Below are 20,540 nucleotides of genomic sequence, written 5' to 3' on the forward strand. Positions count from 1 at the left end.
AATCTGTTCCTCACTGCCACTTTCAGCGACATTGCAAAGTCCTACCTATCTAGCTACCTTATCTGTCACAGCTAAGCCTGTTCAGTAGCAATTTTTCCCATTTACAAGGTTTCCTTTTCTAATAACAGGATGCTCAGAAGTAGACTTAACTAAAACTCCAACAGATACATTTTCATCAATAAATGGCTTTTACTGGACATAGAGAGAGAACAATTATTTGGGATAACACTAATTTATCCCACTCAAAACAATACTCTAATCTAATGCCTAAAAGCATACGGTTTTTGAAAATGTTTTAAAACCTGCAATGAGACTTTAATTTTCCTCCTTAATTTGCTTATTATTCAGACCTCTTTGGTGAAGGTCTTAACCTCTTAATTATTTTTTTTCTAAAATTAGTCCTTAATTTTCCAAACCCTTGATTTTGTTTTTACCACCAATCTTGCCCAGTTTCTTCTCTCTGCCACTTCCCAACTTACCCCAACTCCCGAACTTATTTGAAGGACCGCCTCTTCCTAGTGACATCTATCTGTCCCACTGAGTTTGGCTTGAGAGGAATGTTGCGGGTCTTGTCAGCCAGGGAATTCCATCCCCATGGCGAGATAGGCAGCAAATAAATTTAACAAATAAATAAAATAAAGTCTGACAGGACCTATGAGGAAAGCCTTTTTTGCCATGGCCCCCACCCTGTGGAACATCCTTTCTCTGGGGGGGGGGGTTGGCCCCAACTCTGTAGGCCTTCCAAAAGGCCCTCCAAACATGGTTTTGTTTAATGAGCTTAGTGATCCTGTGGTACAGTGGGACCTGTCAGATGATTATATAGTATGACTATTAACCGTATGCTTGAACAACTACCGGTATACAAAAGAGCTGCCAAGGCCCCATGGGTTTCAAATGGAACAATGACTCCCAGCAGTAGTCATCATTATAAAATGATACTATTGGATGGGCAAATTCAACTTTAATAAGAGATATCTAATGTATCCCAAAGCCACACTATACAAGGATTTGTACGTGATTAACAGTATTTTGAGACTGAAAGCATACTAGTAGGTAGTGCAATGACTTCAAAAGAATTCTCCTGCAATGGCTGGATTGATCCACCCACAATCCTGTCATCACATTCTAGACAAGTTGCAGCTTCCAGATTGCCTCCATAAATTGCCTCATACAGAGGGCATTACAGTAAATCTAATTGAATCTAATTACTAAATCCAATATTATCAGGCAGTTATTAGAGTATAGCAACTCATTCTCTGCAAGATTAGTCTGACATGTCGCATTCAAATCCTAGCAGCTTCCATGCAGGATTAAGGGTTTATATAGCATCCTTGAGACATGGCATACAGCTGAATGTTGTTGGTGTACTGACGTTTCATTCCTGTTAAAAAGATTTTGCCCAGCGGTCTATATAGTTTTGGGGCGAGCACTAACCATGTGACACCCCATCCTAAAGGATCCAAGGGCTGCACTCTCTATGAAGACTGGGGCAATCCTCTCAGGCAATACCCAGGTCTTGTGGATGGTCCAGAATATTATCAAAAACCAAGGGGGTACTTAACAATAGGCAAAGATAACTGACTAAAGTATCCAAGGCTATTTCTATTCCAGAAACTGGTCTGAATCTTGACTAACAGGAATACAGCCATTACAAATCACAGGTAGCTGGTTTACTATTGATCGGGAAGGGGGTTCACACAAACAAATCTATCGTTTCAGGGGAGGTCAGCCTATCGCAGAATTTGAGAGGCTCTGCTGTAAAACTAATGTTCAACATATAACAAATGTTATTGGTTTAAAAATGGGCGGGTGGGCAGCCAGCATTCGCTCAGGGGCCAATGGCTTAGCACAAAATTTCTGTTGTTAAGTGAGACATTTGGTAAGTGAGTTTTGCCCCATTTTACAACCCTTCTTGCCACAGATATTAAGTGAATCACTGCAGTTAATAAGCTAGTAACCTGGTTGTTAAGTGAATCTGGCTTCCCCATTGACTTTGCTCATCAGAAGGTTGCAAAAGGCGATCCCATGACTTTGGGACCCAGCAATGGTCAGAATTGCCAGGCATCTGAATTTTGATCACACGATCATGGGGACGCTACCAAGATCGTAACTGTGAAAAACGGTCCTAAGTCACATTTTTCAGGGCCGTTGTAACTTTGAATGGGCACTAAACGAGCTGTTATAAGTCGAGGACTACCTGAACTAAGCAAGCAGTTAACAAAAACCGCGTTTCTGGGATGCACGGAAATCTCCACTCAAGCTTCCGACTTCTTCAATAGCTCTTCCGTCTTCCCGCCCCGCAATCTATTTTTAAAGAGAGGCAGGGAGAACCGGGGAAACGAAAGCCCTCGGAGCGGTGGGAAGAGCCAGCAATGTAAGTTGGTCGGTAGGAATGAGCTTTTCCTCTCTTCCTAGCGGCAGTGTTTCTCAACCTTGACAATTTTAAGGCATGTGGACTTCAACTCCCAGAATTCCACAGCCAGCATTGCTGGCTGTGGAATTCTGGGAGTTGAAGTCCACATGCCTTAAAATTGTCAAGGTTGAGAAACACTGTAATGGTAGCCTCTCTGAAAGGAAAGAAAGACCGCGAGCTTCACCCTCACGCTCCCGCCGTGAAGAGAGGGAAGAGGTTTCTTCCCTCGGAGACGAGACTGCTTTTCTCACCGGAATCCAGCCAGCAACCGGCACATTGGACGAAGTCCAGCCCAGCCCGGTAAGCGGAGCGGTCATGCCAGCTCTGGGACGGTTCAACCGTTTTCAGACACAGGAAGCCGTTAAAATACGAGAAAGAGAGAGAGAAAAAAAAACCCCGTCCGCGAACAGAAAGGTCGAACGTTACGGGAAGCGAACAGAACGAAACTCCTCCGAGTTTTTCGACCCGCCCCTTAGAACGGACGCGTTTATAACGGAGCCCGCTCTGATTGGCGGGCCGTTTCTGCAGGTACCGTCCAATGAAAAAGTTTGCGCTTGTTTGGTTTCTCTTCGTCACAAAAAGCGGGATAGCGTGGCGCGCACGCGCCTTGGGCGGTCTTTGTGCCTTTCCTCCCCCCTTTTATCCTTTTAGTCTCCCTTTGAATTTAGGAAGGGCTCGTTAAAGCAGAAATTCGGGAGCTGAGATCTGTAACGTTACTGACCTATCGAATGCTAGAGCAGTGTTTCTCAACCTTGACAATTTTAAGGCATGTGGACTTCAACTCCCAGAATTCCACAGCCAGCATTGCTGGCTGTGGAATTCTGGGAGTTGAAGTCCACATGCCTTAAAATTGTCAAGGTTGAGAAACACTGTGCTAGAGGGAGGCACCAGCATGTTCAAAGAGACCCTGTGAAGTTTATGTTTGATTTCTACTTCAAGTTCTACAGGCAAGTCCTAGACCTAGAAGATGACTATGGTCACTAGAAAGGAGAAAAGCCCCATGAAGATTATGCTCAGTCCGAATGAAGGATATCATATGCACACAGAAAATTCACAGCAATTGGGGAGCTTTAAAACAGAGTATTGTAAACCATGGTAATATAGCACCCTTCACTAGTATTTATTGCATATTAAATGTGCAAAACATGGATAGATAAGTACTTACTCTCTTGAAACTCTGCTCTACCCCCTACCCGCTCAGAAAATTCCTGTTCCAGGGTTGACAGAGAATATACCATAGCATGGGATTCCAGAAAACTTTTAATCATTCTACTTGGAAATCAACACTATCTTTTACCAATGTTTGCCATCTATGTGGAAATTGATTTTTCACATCTAAGAGTATAAAATTTATTTCTGCGTAGCATCAGAATATTGAAGACCGTGCACAAGACAAAAGCAGCTAAAAAATACCGTAAGATTATTACACACTTGTCTACTGTTCACCAAATGTTCGTCGTAGCATGGAGAAAAATACACTCAAACACAGAAAGAAAAGTTGCTATATCTGTCATTCTTCTTGACTTTTTTTCCCCACTAACATACATTGGTGGAGAGATCAGCTTCTTGCTCTTTTCAGTAACAATGGCCAAGCCAATATTTAAGTTGCTAACAGCTATGGGCCTGCCTAGACATTTCCAAAGTCAATTTTAGAAAGTCAGATAAAGAATGAGACAGTCTTGAAGAAATGTCTGTTAGCAAAATGAAACTGAAACTTTAATCCTATGGAGGTGGCAGTACAGATGATTTTGTCTGGATAAGTCTGAGAAGCTTCCTGGCTGGTGATTTCTCTAATCTCAGGAAAGTTCTTGATGCTGAAATAAAAAGAATATTGTATTAATGCCAGATACTAATGAATGTTGGAGAATAGCAAAATCATCATGTGTGGAAACCTAATAGGACACTAAAAGTCTTAAGATAGATCTGCTAAGCTTTATGGCCATGTAATCATTTGAGAAATGAGAAGATGTTAAGAATGGTTGTTGGAAATATGACCTATTTGTTTTGGCGAAGGCAGCATTTTTTTTACTAATCAAAGAATTCAGCAATATTTACTATTATGGGAGAGATTTTCTGAAATTTTACAGTAATATGTACTGATTATATTATAGTAATGAATGTATTAGTAAACCTGTGACTATTGATAAGTATAAAATATAAGATATATATTTTTCTCCTTTTTTCTTAGTTTGTATTCTTTTTAGACATTGTTTATTTTTTGTTTTGGTTTCGCTTTTTAAGTTTAAAGATTGTTTTAATTATTAAGAATGTTAAATAATAAAAATATTTAGTAAAGCCTTCACACTTGTAGAAAGATAAATGGCATTTTTGTAGCCTGTTAATTATGAATTCAGACATAATAAACTATAGTTAAAACTACAAGCAAGTTTCATATTGTGATTTTGTTTTCTGAGATGTATTTAGGCAGAAAAGTAAGCAACACATTGTGTTGGTGTTGCATGAATTGCTAAACAATCTCTATAAATCAAGACACATATCTTCCCAACAAAACTCCTCATAATGTATCTGATATAAAATCAGCCCGAAATATATTTAACCTTTCTCATACAATTTGTTCTCTATTCCAATGCATGTATCCAAATGCACTGAGGCTGCGTTTTATAACTAAATCTGTTAATGTAACATATCTTTGCAATGTGCAATGCAGCAGAGTTTCTCTTAATGGAGAGTAAAATCAGTATGACTTCTGAATTGCATTAATATCAGCAATACTGATATATAGGTTGGATCCAGAGTAATCTTGCCACAAACCAAAAAAGCTAATTCTGTTTACAGAAAACAGAAATAAAATGTAGGAAAAGGAGATTTTCCTAATGCCCAAACCACTATGACAAAGCCTTATACCAGTGGTTCTCAACTTTTTTAATGCCGCGACCCCAACCGGTCGTAGGTCGAGGACTACCCAACCGGTTGTAAGTTGAGGACTTTCCCTGCCCGGGAGCGCCGCACATGTGTGGTTCCGCCCCCTGCGCCGGCCGAGGCATAGCTGGCAAGCGGCAGAGACGGAGCAGGCCGACCACCAGCTGGCCCAGCCCAAGGGAGGTAAGGCACCTGCCGGAAAAGGGGGAAAAAAATGGCGGACAGCCTTGCTTGGCGACCCCCGTGAAATGGTCGATCGACCCCAAATGGGGTCGCGACCCATAGGTTGAGAACCGCTGCCTTATACCATGGATGCCAATCTCAATCGCGTCACGTGATGTATCATGATGTATTGCAATGTTTTTTGGCTTTGCGGAGCTCGGGTGGGCGTGGCCTGCGTGTGATGCATCCGGTCCACAGGCCGCCAGTTTGACACCCCTGCATTATACAGTACTGCTCTGTAAAGTTCCCCAATTACCCAAAACAACTTTCCAGGGTAAAACAGTAAGTGTTCATGTGTTGCCAGTTTCTGTTCTGGCAATATCTGGGAAATGAGTATCATATAAAATTTAAATCATGACAAAAAACCCAATATTAATAAAATTAATACAATTACATCCTATGAGTTTAATATTTTCCTTACTATTACAATAAAAAATAGAATTTAACTTCCAATGCTTGGTGATGGGGAGTTGTGTAACATTTAAAAATCTAAAACCTTAAAACAATAGAGTTGAAAATCAGATTGAACAGAAACTCATTTTCAATGTTTGGATTACCCGAAATTAAGACTTCAGGTAGAATGTGTATACTACATACATACATACAAATTAACCCCTTTTATAACTTTTATATGCATGAAGCTATTACTTTTTGTTTTGTGCATTGGATAATATGTACTAGGCAGAGTCACTGGGAATCATGCAGTGTAGAAATTTAATAAATATATTTAATGCAAAATAAACCTTTGATATGAGGAAAAAAGAACACTAGGAATTTGTTTCAGTTATACAAATATAGTAGCCACTCTATGACTTACCAAGTTGTGCTGATAGCTTCTGGAGATATAATGTAGTATCTTCCACATAGGTCTGACAAACTTTCACCATCTGACTGATTTCATCAAACTGAAAAGAAGAATCATTTAAAAGGTGACAATCCAGCAGAGATGATCTGTTCTGACCCTTTAAATCAGAGGTCCCCAACCTTTTGGGCACCAGGGACCGGTTCTGTGGAGGTTTTTCCGCGGACCGGAGAGTACATGGTTTTGTGTACTGCCTGCATCTCATGGATGGGGCTTTGCTTGTTTGTGCAGCCCAGTACCGGTCCACGGACCGGGGGTTAGGGACCCCTGCTTTAAATGACCAGTTCTCTCTCTTATTCTAAACTAAATATTACTGGGATGTATGATTCAGCATTCCAGATTCAATCAAACAATGGGAAATGTTTAAGCAGCTCTCTCCTTCTTAGGCAATAGGCCTATTCTTGGTAGTCTCCTTCCAGAATTTCATTCTAAGCTCTGCAAGGCCTGATTCAAAGATTTGCCCACTTTGTCTTGGCAGCTCATTATTGTTTATTGTGATCTCACTCCTTCATGCATTCAGAATAGAATAGAAACAAGATAAATTATTCTCTTATTGTGTGCCATTCTTTATACCGAGGTTCTCAATGGCTATTGCTTTCCCATCCCTTTTCCCCAAACTAGCAATAATGGAAATATAAAATATGAAATAGGACTTATTCTCAGTTTTATGTAGCCAACACCAAAAGGTTATATAATAAGCAAATATAATAAACTAACTATTCATGCACATCTATTTACTTGCTTTGGGATTTTTATTTCTTAGAAAGATGATGTTGGATTTACCTTATAATTGGAGCTTCCCAAGTTTATTATTTGGCCTTGCACTGCCTCTCCTAGTCAATCCTGACATAATTTCTAATTCTAGTACATTATTTGCTTTGCGATTCTTTCACATTGATAAATTCCTAATCATTATATAAATCTCCGAGCCATGCTATTACTTAGATGGCTTTACCTACATCCTCACTCTGTTCCTCATGCCCAGGAAAAATATTGCCTCCTTCCCTGACAAGTGTACTACTGTTCAATTGCCTTTTTGCCTGAATAACCCAATGTTTGATTATCATTTTACCTCTGTTATAAGATTTTCAGTTTCTAAGCTTTTCAGAAGCATGTAGAATGCCAAGCTATCCACATGGATACTTTCTGGACATAATTTGATCCATCAGTTTCTTTGGCAGAATCTATTGCTGGGAATCCTGGTTGCCTAGATTATCAAGTTCTCCAACTTGGCATTATCACAGGCCTACTGTTTTGGGGGAGATGGAGAAGAGCAAAAATATATATGTAGTACAAATGCTGCTTATGAACTGCTTTAAATTCTCAGAGGAAAGAACTGCGTACTTTCAACACAAGGCTCTTCCTTTCCGTTGCTTAATTATTGCACCATGGTTTTAACATTCTTTACTGTCTTTTTTAAAATTAGTGCTAGTTAATAACATTAATTTTAAAAAGGCAGTAAGGAATGTCAAAACAATGGTACAATAATTAATGTCATCACTCACCACTCCCTCTAGGCAATAAAAGACTTCTGCTTGGCAATCCAGTATTTTCTGATAGTCTGGCTTGGCTTGAAGTACATGGGCTTGGGATGTCCCAAGGTAGCTGCAAGATTCCTCTGGTGCTTGTTTCAGCTTGCGTGATTCTAGCTGCCTTAAAAGATAAAAAAGCAGATCACAATAATAAGTACTTAATGGTCAATAAATTAACTGTTACATGGTATGTGGTTGATTATAGGCCAACCCTCATTCATTCTTCTGGGTTCCCATTCCGCCCCCTTTTTTTCTCAGCTAGATGCCAACTATCAGTTCCCCAAAATACTGGGCAACAATCTTTCACCTTTTGGGGGATGAGAAGGGGAATCCTTCTCTACAGGATAAAAAACCAAATATTTTTATTGCTATAGTATTATTATCATATTTGTTGTATGTTAGCAAACCTGATGTAGCTCTTAGAGACATCAGTCCTCAATGAACAGTTATAATAGGATTAATAAAATAAGGAAAAATTCTGAGCAAGCATTAACTGGATTATATATAAATGAAATAAATAAAATAAATAAATAAATAAAATATCTATCTTGACCTCTTAGTTAAAACTCTTTCCTGACCCTCAAAATTGGATCTGCCGTCCTTATTTTCAACAGGCCCCAACCACCTGTCTTCCCCTTCTGGAAGTTTCCAGCTTCCCGCCCTGGTGAGATGAAAGTTAACTATTTCTTAATCAGTAAGGGCAATATCAACTATTGCTTCCCATTTCAGTTCAACCACTCTGAAAAATTCAGTAGTATCAACAAATTTGGTCAGTTCATTTTACTGCTCCCTCATCATGTTGCTAAATCTAGATTATTTGGAAATATTAAAAAACACCAGTTTCAGTATTTGAAGAATACCTAGAAATGCCAATTAAAATGTGCGGACTCTGTCCATACTCACTTTTTTCTGTTCTTGTCCATTACATTTCATTATATAAAATTTATAGCCTTTGGTTTTGTAACCCTGCTTTCAGAATAACCTAAGGATAAAGAAAGACAGACAATATTCTAACCTGGATATTTCTTTCAATTTTTTCTGGTAGGACTGAAGTAGCTCATCCCAAGCTTGAGTCTCTGCTGAAAACCTGTTAAAAATACAGATTATAATTAGCTTCAACAACAGAGGCATTAGTGCTCCCATTTGCTGTCATTAACTTGAAGTAGCCTTAAAAGAAAGGCCACTTGAGAATTGTATATGGCACTACGTGGTCCATCAATACTCTACACTCTTTGTCTTCCATATTCTCACGGGATGTTCATAAATCACTTCCATTCAGCTAAAGCTATTAAAATTAACTTAATTTTCATGTGAGGGAAACAGATAGAGGTAATCCATAGTTTTAAACAAGTTTAGGAGTCAGATTTATGCAAGTACTTGGGTGACACATTATGCAATGCTCATGAGGTTTGGAGAATTATTACCTACTTTAATACAGAAAGTGTATGTAAAGATCTTATAACAATCTTGCATATAACACATAACTACTCTGAGATACTGGAGGGGTTATAATAATCAAAATGGAATTTTCTTCCATCTTTAAAAGTTCCGTCAGTTTTATAGTTTCTTAATGAACATGGTTCAGGGATGAATGATAAATAGCTTATAAAATGAATAAGGTCTTCTTGCTTCCAGTGTCATTCTGTTTTAATAGAGAGATAACAGATTTAGCCAATGGGGATTTTTTAAAGTAAAATGTTAGTAAATTAATAAATAAATACTAACAGGAAAGTATTCTTTAAAGCTTCCTTCCCTTGCAGGAACCAAAAATGACATCAAGGCATTAAAAGACTCAAGGAATGATTGAATAGGCTAAATTTATAAATAGAGAATGCTTATAAAGCACAAAGATCCTTAAAAGCTTTTATTAGTCCATACTAGACAAGTATTGTAATTACATTATAAAGCATATCATATCAGATTTAGAAAAAAAAACATTACAGAAAACAATGGGCTAATATCCCTCCGTACTTCACAAAAAGAAAAAAGAAAATAAAGAGCTAATAAACAATGGGATTCCAGAGAAAAGGGCACAGCAAGGAAATTGCTGTGAAATTTTAGTTCCAATTACTCAAGTACATTTTGTTCATTAAAAGCCTGAATAACCTGAATAACTTTCATGATTAACTGGATCCAAAACCTAACATCCTCTTAGTCATCTGCTTTCTATAGATATGTAGAGGACTCTTTCTCTTTTCTGTTGGAGTTAGAATACTCTATTTCCTCTAGATTACTGGAATGTATTATATTCTGGACAGCCCTTGGATACAGCTCAGAAACTTTAGCCTACTGAGGCAATAGAAAGTTCTTCATGGTCTTCACTGGCTTCCAGTTTACTTCAAATCCCAATTCAAGAAGGTTGCTTTTATATTTTTTCTATTTTAAAAATAAAAATTAATAAAAATTAAAATTAAAAAAAAATAAAAAAAATAAGAAGGTTGCTTTTATTACAAAACTATTTACAGTTTAAAATCTGGAAAAAAACCCCCATCTCTTCCCATTATATCCTACTCATAATGCCATATTTGGAAGGCCTGTTCAGGATATCCTTCAACCCAGAGGCATCTTTTATCATATCTTTTGGCACAAGTAAATACTGTTGTTCTCCCAGAAGTTATATTTTAATCCTACTGTGATTTTTAATTCTTTTATTACTGCTTGTATTCTCTATTAATATTTTAATGCTTATTTTGCAGATTTTCTTTTGTATTGTATTTTTGTAAAACATATTTGTTTCTATTAATTGCTTCAACCTACGGTTTTAACTGATAATAGAATTTTTAACTGTAAATTGGGGGTTCCTTTTCATAGGAAGCAGTTTACAAATGTTTTAAATAAATACACATTTTTATTCTCTCTTATCTGGATAGAATAATACTGATATCTTAGAAGAGGAAGAGGCCATGGTTGTTTGCACTAATTCCTGGAGCAAACTGTACACTGTCACTTCACTTACAGCCTTTAATCATGCGTCAACATGTTATGCTAATGAGAACAAATAATACTTAAGGTTCATTCTCATTTGCATGGTGATTAGTTCAGATATAATCCTGAATTATGTTTAACCATGACAGAGAAGGAAGAATTTGAATTAGAGGGGAAAGAATGTTTTAGCCTATAATCAGAGGGCTAGCTCTAATACAGCACTATTTTAACCAAACTTCCCTTTAGAACAAACTAAGCAGTACTTAATTACAAATTGAAAACACATTTTAGATCGAAGATAAATCAACATTTTACCACTTTACTGTCCAGGCAAAGGCAATCTTTTCCTAGCTAGGAATAATAATTTGTTCTTTGACCTCCAAGGGTTACAAAAGTATGGTGAAGCAGAGATATACAGTAATTGGAGGACACAGAATCTCCTTTTTATGGCCACTTTCTGTCGTAAAATATTACTACACTAAAAAGAAAAACCCTTCCCTAGATACTTCCATCAAATTTATTCTCCATTGGAAATCATCAAGCTGAGTTGATCGCTGTAGCGCCCATATTATTATAGTGCATTTGGGTTTTGAATCTATCTTACCTCGCAATGGTGTCCTTTAAGGCAGTCACCAATTCATTGAATGCAGGATCTGACAAACCACTAAAATAGATAGAAGATGCAGAAAGTTAAGACACTATTAAGTTATAGGAAACCACAGATTGGTTTCTAATTTATTCTGCTGTGTTATTTCTATAATGTTAACATGCAATTCTTATGCAATCAGCATACAACAAAGAGAATATCTGTAGCTTGGGGGTGAACTATTGGGTTATTGTAACTCTCTTTGTCATCCAGAAAGCAGATTTAAAGGTTCAGTGTTTGTGTGAGAATGCTCCTGTTTCTAGACATACATCACAATCTTAGCTAAGAATCCGGAGTACTGAATTCATGGGTCTTCCTATGATTTCTTAGTATATTTGTCCATTGAACTGAAAGGCAAAGGATGATGAATGTCATGATTCTGGGTTAATAGTATATTGTTACATTGTATATGTGTTTATGTAGTGATGCTGCAATGATTTTTTGGGTACTTCTGGATCTATGGACATGAAGAGTCCTATGACATCAAGTGAAGTCATAATTCTATCCTCTTCTGTTTTTAGGTCCTTGATATTCTGGAAGCTCTGTAGTGGTGAATTAATAAGAGTATTTCCTCCCATCTCCAAAAAGGTTTCTGGTGAGCTCTTTGGATGCATTGTAGATTGAGGTCTCTGATAGTGATAGAGGTGGTATGTGGGGCTTGTATTTTGAGATGTCCATAGAAGTATAGGAGGGCAGGTATACCACTTTGCATCTGCAACTCTTATTTCATGATTTGTTCTTTCTTGCTTAGAAAGTTGAGGATTTTCTTGATTTGGTTGCCCAGGTTCCATATTGAGTTGTTATTTATGGGATTGTAGGATTCTTTATCCTCTGTAGTTCTTTGGCTTTCCATACATATTATGTTCTATTCATAACAGTGGTTTGGCTTTGTCACCTGGGAGAATAGTGATTTTTTTCCTGAGGCAGCAGTACCACTGAAGAGTTGCTTTAGATAATGAGATGGGCAATATGTAAATTTAATAAATAAATGCCCAATGTACATACCATTTACAATATAGTCAAAAGCCTAGGAAGGAAACAAATAGCCTAGAATACACCCATTCCCACAATTAACTCCCAGATAAGCAGGAAATATCACCACATGAACAATCAGGGAAGAAACAATAACCCAGTCAAGAAACCACCACATCCCCACCAAGACTGATAGGGCAAATTGTTAGATACAGTCAGCAAACTCCAGTCTCCCTTGCACTGTTGTTATATAGTCATTAAACTTCTGCAGGAAAATAACCAAGCTCAGAGATCACCAAGAATTCAAGAAATATGGCACAATTTACTGTTGACTCTTAATAACTATGTGTCAGGTACTGACTATAATAACATGTTTTAGTTGTAACACATAAAAAAAAAGACTAGTCATTTTACCATTTGGGGTCCTCAAAACATTTCTGCAGAGTTCCATCTAGCACCAGTTTCTTTGTGTGGAGCCTCAGCTCTTCTGAAAGTGAGCTCACTAGAAAAGATAATGAAAAACCAGAGTGAATGGGATGAAATGCTGTATGAGAAATCATCAAGTGGAAAAAAGTGGAAAAAATGAACTTTCTGTTTTCCCCTAAGGTTGAAGGATAAATTATTCTGAATTTCTATTTGTCTACCACCATTGACTTTCCCTTGTAATACATACAGAGAAGGAAACATTGGCTGTATTCTTAAATAAAATTTCAATCTACCTAATGGGATACTAAAGGTAGTGAATAACATAGAAGAATCAGTGTTAGCAAGTACATGTCAGGTGTGAAAGATCAAGACCACATATGAAGTTCCAATTAAATTGATTTGTTAATCATGCCTATGTACAGGAATCTACTCAACTAATTGTCAGCATTAACTTGGTGTTAGATAAGGGTCAACAGAATTCAAGAGAGGTTGGACTTAGTCCATTTGTAGCCATGTAGAGACTCTAGACCAGTGGTTCTCAACCTTTTTAATGCCGCGACCCCAACCGGTCGTAAGTCGAGGACTAAACTGGTTGTAAGTCGAGGACTACCCAACCGGTCGTGGTTCCGCCCCCTGCGTGGTTCCGCCCCCTGCGCCGGCCGAGGCGTAGCTGGCAAGTGGCAGAGACGGAGCAGGCCGACCACCAGCTGGCCCAGCCCAAGGGAGGTAAGGCACCCGCCGGAAAAGGGGGAAAAAAATGGCGGACAAAAAAATGGCAGACAAAAAAAATGGCGGACAGTCTTGCTTGGCGACCCCCATGAAATGGTCGATCGACCCCAAATGGGGTCCCGACCCACAGGTTGAGAACCACTGCTCTAGACGGATTCCTCTTTTGACTCATCACAACACATTTAAGAATGAAATATGTCAGATTTCCTTCGAAATTATCTATCTGAAATAATTCTGACCTGTTTTTACATTGCTAAGATCTAGCTTGACAGAATACCTATTTTAAGCTCACTCGACCAAATTGATTCCCAGGTATTCTTCAGATGAGACACAACCCTTTCTCTCTTGAAGTAAATCAAGCATAAAACTTACCATTCTGCTGAAAGGTTTCAAAATTAAAGCCTTCCATGTTCCATAAAGACTGCTCAAGCTTTTGGGCAGAGTACTAACAGGAAAGAAAAGATTTAAATTTGAATGTTATTTAATCTTTAAATGTTCACAGAATTCATGCTAAAATTTAACTTTTCACCAGTGCGATTAGAAATAAGAGATTTTTTAGCCATATACTATATGTACTGCAATCAAAACCCCATTATGGCTCCAGTAATCAGAAGTGCATTTATTGTATAAATCAGGGGTCTTCAAACTTGGCCCTTTTATGACTTGTGGACTTCAACTCCCAGAATTTCTCAGCCAGCGTGCCTGGCTGAGGAATTCCGGGAGTTGACATCCACAAGTCATAAAAGGGCCAAGTTTGAAGACCCCTGGTATAAATCAACTAGTTCTCAACTAACCAGATCAATAAAATTAGCACTTTCTACAATAACAACTTCATTGCTGATCAGGACTGATTCTGATAAGAGCCATTAGTTTAGATAATGGCTTGTGCATTCTTATAATATGTAGCCTGAAAGTCTCCCCCTTGCTGCATTGAGCATGCTACCATCACTATTGTATCCACACTCAATAAAGAAAAACCCTGTGTAGTCACCACTTTTCCACAGTGGCAACCCCATTAAGTTTTAACTTGAACTTTACCTGGAAACTAGAAAGAAGGAGTGCTGCCATTCTCTCAGCCTCTGGCAAATCCAGGCTGATTGCCTTACTCAATCCTGAAAGTTCAGCAAAATGTCATTTAAAGTACAGTGAATTAGCCAGACAATTTTATTCCACATTTTCATTTTTTTTTCAGAATTGGGCAGTATGTTAAGTGGGATTTTTGTGCTTTAATAACTGCCATTTGGGGTATTATTTCAATTTGGGAAATAACATGTTTTTCAAATTATATTATTATAAATATTTTAGTGATTGCACATTAATGCCTAATATTTTTAGACAATTACGTTTTCACAACCATATACGCATACCTTGAAGCAAGCCTTACTAAACACAGTGGTACTTGTTTCTGAACAGATAAGCATTATTACAAGAACAGAGCCTTCCTCTAACTTGGTGCTGGATGAGTTTGATGTTCACCATCTTTAGAGAAGACCAGGTTGGAAAATAATAAATTAAATAGATAAGTTAAACTACAGCACTTTATGCACAACTTCATTAGTAGTAACTTCATTACTATTTCATTTACTTGGAGTTTGTAAAGAGCATTTTTTTTAAAATCATAGTGCAATCATTTAGGGGCAGATGAACATTGTTTTAGACTGGAAACAGACAATCAATGGCCTGTAATATAGCACCAGAATATCTTCTCTGCAACATCTGGAGCCACTCAAAATGGGCAAAACTAAGATTTTTGAAAATGTTTTTAGTGTCTTGGTGCATAGTCCTTAGACTAAGACATCCATACTGCTAAAAATGCCCAAACCTTCAATACACAAAATAGTGGACTAAAGCTTTCAGTTCTTCCAATCTAATATTGAGGATTGTTGCCCTGGGGAAGGCAGACAGTCCATTTAAAAAAAATGCTAAACCCAGTATTATACAGCAACCAGTTGGATAGTTCAGCTGGAAGCAAATTTTAGGGTGCCATCTGTTCACATAACTTCTTCCAGAACTCAACTCATGTTGTCTTCCTCCTACCAAGCTCATCCTTAATCGTTGTTTGCATCAAGGAAACATACCCAAAATATCCACATGGAGAGGTGGCAGTGACTTCCGGCGATTAACACCTAGTTTCAGACTATAGCGACTCATGGAGCGACGTGCAACTTTTGGGCTAGGTAGATGTCGAAAGGATACATTACATGAAGTTAAAGCATGTTGTGTTTCAGGATCAATGCCCTGTGAGGATGCTTTTTCAAGGCCATGGGAATACTCATTCTTCAGACTACATTCTGGATGGCATTTTTGTTTGCTAGTCTTGGCCAACATCGCTGAATGGCTGGCTGTCGTTTCAAATGGGATCGCACTGCTACAACTAGCAATATTATCTGGTTTGATAAGGCATTCAGCAGTCACTGTCTCTTGGTTATACGCATTTTCTACAAAGAAGGAAAGACAAAACATACTTCATGTCAAAACTGAAAAATATTTCAAAGCAAAATGGAAAGAAATTCAGTACACAACTGAATTTTTGAATCATATGAATTTAAAATGCATGCAAACTGGTTGTAAGCAGAGGGAAGAAGAATCTGACACAGGAATGCTCTGCCAGTACAATTTATTTTACATTAGAATATTTTGGATCCCCTTTTCACCTAAGGATTATTTAAAGCAATGTATAACAGAAATAAGAAATATATAAGCTACAAAAAAAATGAACAAAGGGGTAGGAAAAGAAGAGCTATATAGGCTCCTTAGCCTAGTGTTTTAGAAGGCCTACTAATGCTAACTAAGAATTACGAGAATCTACCCAAAATAGGGTAGGTTCATAGATTAGTTTCTAAACCAGCCCATCTCAACCAGCCCAGCAGTTACTATTAGCATTTTTACGCAAATTTTAAATATTGGTTAGAAAGGATAAAGCTAATTGATCCACAAACCAATTTATGGTTTTCCTCTACATTTCTTTTCTATATAGTAATAGAGATACAGGTAGTCCTCAACTTGCAACCATTCACTTACTGACCAAAATTACAATGGCACTGAAGAAAGTGACTTACAAACAGTCCTCACACTTACAACTGATGCAGCATCCCCATGGTCACATGATCAAAATTCAAGAGCTTGGTACCTGGTATGTATTGTAGTTACAGTGTGCCAGGGTCACGTGACTGTCATTTGCAACCTTCCCAGCCGGCTTCTGACAAGCAAAGTCAATGAGGAAAGCCAGATTTGTTTAATGACTGCATGATTCATTTAACAACTGCACTGATTTGCTAAACAACCAGGGGTATAAGGTCAGAAAACTGGGCATGACTCACTTAACAACCACCTTGTTAACAGAGACTCTGGTCTCAATTGTCACAAGTAGAGGAGTACCTATATACTTCTGCACTGAATTTCAATATAGGCCACCATGGCAACTTTCACAAGATAATACAGTACTAAGAGAAGTCAGTCAAAATTACGAATGGGCCACACATTCTGCTAAGCTGTGGTTTACTTTATATCAGGGGTATCATCCTTGACAACTTTAAGGCTTGTGGAATTGTGCTGGCTGAGGAATTCTGGGAATTGGAAGTTCACAAGTGTTAAAGTTGTCAAGGTTGGAGACCCCTGCTTTATATGGCTTGTTATGGTGGGTTCACACATTGTAGCAATGACACATAGTTTGACGAAGCAGTAATGGAAGACCAACAAAAAATATTTGTGTTAATTCTTTTACCCAACATCTCAGCCCTTTTTCCACATACAGAAGCAGATTGCATGTCTTCACAACTGGTCTGAAACAAAAAAAAATGTGTATTTCTCACAAAACATTATAGATAACATTAGATTCTTTTTTCCCCGACAAGCATTACATTAGAAAATAACAATTATCTTGGCGTGTCTGCTGTGATAGAAAAACACAATTATTTTATTTCTCCAAGAACATTCTCCTTATTCAAAGGATTCGGCATGCTTGAAGATTTATGGTTTTGTGCTCAACTTTACACAATATAATTGTTTCCCAAATTAGTCTGATGCCATAAAATATTTATATGGAGAAGATCTACAATGTACAGTAAAATTTTCACATGATTTACTGCTTCGAATTGATTAAAGACATACAAATGGGAAACAAATATAAAAATAAGCAAAAATTTCTATGCTTAATAACAAATGCATAACATATTCCATCCAGAGCTGTTTAAAGAGCTCTGTAACTTCATTTAACCTGATATTTCTTTTTCCCCTTAGGTAATAACCAACCCCACATAAATAAATTGAATGCATAGTCAGACCTATCAGATGCTATCAGGACCTATCGGCCTAATTTTTGCATTTCAACTCCTGCACTGTAAAGAACAAGGAATTGCCCTTGTTAAATATGTAGATTTTGTTCTGTTTTTTAGATGACTGACACATTTTGGCGTTCCACTACATGTTGAATTATTGACTACTACCGGTACTATAGAATTGCAGGAAAATATATGGATTAATCTGAATACTAAAAGAATCAACCAGAGTATTAAAAGTGCCACATTTTAAAGCTTTTAGGTAGTTTCATTTACCTGTTGAGCCAAGGCCTTTGGAAGAATACCTTCTGTGCTGAAAAATTTTGACAACAAAGAATTATCATTGAGCCTAGTTTCCTATCATTTAAATAATAATAATTAAATAACTACAGCCAAACATTGCTTTTAGGAATTTTACAGATGTTGGTTCACTATCCAATCATTATGTGTCCAGTTATCATCATCATTTTCTCCAGCAACTGCAATGCAGCATATGGAATTAAACTCAGATAACCCAAATTCAAAGTGAGGCTATTGATTTGCATAGAAAGAAAATGTCAGCAAGTACAGCCTGTTCAAGCTAAAGAAAGTTTTGTTTGTATTTACCACTGGGCCTTAAACAACCACCGAACCAACAAATATTAAATACAAGGTAGGAATGGCCAAAAACCTTTGCTCCATTGAATATTTGACTATAAGGAAGTCAAAAGGGCTACCACATCTGGGCTGCAAATATCTAGAGAACTGCTAGACATGTACTGGTTACGAGAATAATTACAATATAGATACATTAGCCTTATATTAAAGCCATTAACAGTCCTGCCATGCAGCAACTTCAAAAACCTGCTTCAGTCAAAGTATCTCCATGAGTATTGCAGATAAACGTGACCTACTTTTGCATACTTTTTCATTCTCTGCCACCCTCCACTTTCAGTACCAAAAATATAAACACAGGTAGACCTCGACTTACGACCACAATTGAGCCCAACATTTCTGCTAAGTGAATTTTGCCCCATTTACACCCTTTCTTAAAAGTTAAGTGAATCACTGTAGTTCAGACATGTCAAACTGACGTATCCGAGCTTTTTCCCCATTACCAGCAATGGGGTGGGCTCTTCTGCAGGGCCGGCAGTTTGACACCCCTGCTGTAGTTGTTAAGTTAGCAACATGGTTAAGTTGAATCTGGCTTCCCCATTGATTTTGTTTGTCAGAAGGTCGCAAAAGGAGATCCCATGACTCCCAGGACACAGCAAAGGTCATAAATAGGAACCAGTTGCCAAGCATCTGAATTTCGGTCAGGTGACCATGCGTGTGCCACCACAATCCTAAGTGTGAAAAATGGTAATAAATCACTTTTTCCGGTGCTGTGGTAAGTTATGTTGTAAGTCGAGGGCTACCTGTAAAGCGAGGTGGCAGTGAGTCTGCGGAATGACCACCTTAGAGTAACAAGCCCCGCCCCCAATGCTCTAGCGTCCAATTAGTTTCACGCGGTTAGATACCCTTAGCTTTACTTCTCCAAAGGGAGGGGGGGGCACACTCTTTCGAGACGCCATGACATCACAATCCGACATTCGAAGGGAGTCGAACCGTTACGAAGCAACCGGTTTTCCCCAGGATTTAAAAGCGCCTAGGAGAGCCCGAAGAAAAAGACATGGAAATGAAACATGGAAAGCAGGACGACATCGTCCACTTACCAGCCCGAATGGCGCTCCCCTTCCTCCATCTCCGCGACTCCTATCGCCTTCGCCTAAGTAAAATCAAACGAGCCCGCCACGGCACATGCGCACTTACAACTTCGCCAATAGTTTCTAGGACAGGCGGGATTTTGTTTTACCAAGACTGCTTGGGCGCATGCGTATTTTTTCTCACCGGCTCGCTTGTGGACCATAGAGCTAGAACTGTTTGGAGAGAGAGAGGATGTAATTTAATTTACTAGCTTCTTCTAATTAGTTTGTTGGGCGCATTTGTAGCACCTGCAGGAGCAGAGTGTAAAAGAGAGGGAACGCTAAGACAACTTTGGGGACATCTCAACACGCTTCCCATTATCCATGGCCCATATAATCCAAAGCGTTGGAGGACTCTGTAGGACAACTCACCTCTCGACATCTGCTTCTTTCATCCCATCGTTTTGTTTTGCAATGTTTGCAGAATGAGAGAAGAAAAATGCTTTTATTTGGAAATCATAGAATTCTAATTAGTAAAATACTTTGTCTCTTCCCACGCCACCCCCGAGAAGAGATAAACTGGCACAAGAAAAACGAAAAAATCCAGGATCTCTGCACTGTTGGATAGCGTTAAGTTCTGTCTCTCCGCCTGCAACAATGGAGCAGTTGGGTTTTTTTTTTAAACCAGGTTTTATTTTATATGAAAAAGTTATTTTTTGTGGTGCAAAAGCAACTCATTTTCGGTTGCTGTTACAAAATGGGATTGTTTTTCTCGTACACAGACATTGGAAAGGCTGAAAGTTGGCAGCATTGGTCCACTTTAATTACCTGCCCCCGCCCCGCTTCTGCCTAAGCCTGTTACGTAGCTGTATAGAAACCTTTTTATTTTTCGACATTGCACACAAAAAATATTCCCACTGCTGGCCCGATGCCAGATTCCATTTTTCTCTATTGATTTCTCTGAGCAACTCTCATAATCATTCCAGCAATTC

General features: G+C 38.2%; 2 protein-coding genes across 2 annotated transcripts in view; both read right to left on the reverse strand.

The window, feature by feature from the left end:
* The window catches only part of MVB12A (multivesicular body subunit 12A), a gene marked incomplete in the record, with an annotated part of 12,638 nt that extends 9,840 nt beyond the window's left edge, over window positions 1–2,798 (reverse strand). Inside the window, 1 exon segment of the mRNA XM_015815716.2 lies at window positions 2,665–2,798. Within this exon segment, the coding sequence (XP_015671202.1) occupies window positions 2,665–2,730 (66 nt within the window).
* Window positions 2,799–3,658: 860 nt separating this feature from the next.
* DSN1 (DSN1 component of MIS12 kinetochore complex) lies at window positions 3,659–19,662 on the reverse strand. Its single transcript, XM_015815718.1, has 12 exons — window positions 19,579–19,662; window positions 18,161–18,197; window positions 17,332–17,389; window positions 15,686–16,045; window positions 14,646–14,719; window positions 13,980–14,052; window positions 12,867–12,954; window positions 11,439–11,498; window positions 8,925–8,996; window positions 7,883–8,030; window positions 6,333–6,420; window positions 3,659–4,227 (listed from the first exon to the last, which is right to left on the reverse strand). The coding sequence occupies exons 1-12, from the start codon at window positions 19,605–19,607 to the stop codon at window positions 4,136–4,138; spliced, it is 1,179 nt and encodes a 392-aa protein (XP_015671204.1). The 5' UTR covers window positions 19,608–19,662; the 3' UTR covers window positions 3,659–4,135.
* Window positions 19,663–20,540: the final 878 nt, after the last annotated feature.

The sequence above is a fragment of the Protobothrops mucrosquamatus genome, unplaced genomic scaffold (assembly GCF_001527695.2).
Source record: "Protobothrops mucrosquamatus isolate PMUCROS unplaced genomic scaffold, P.Mucros_1.0 scaffold370, whole genome shotgun sequence".
NCBI lineage: Eukaryota > Metazoa > Chordata > Lepidosauria > Squamata > Viperidae > Protobothrops > Protobothrops mucrosquamatus.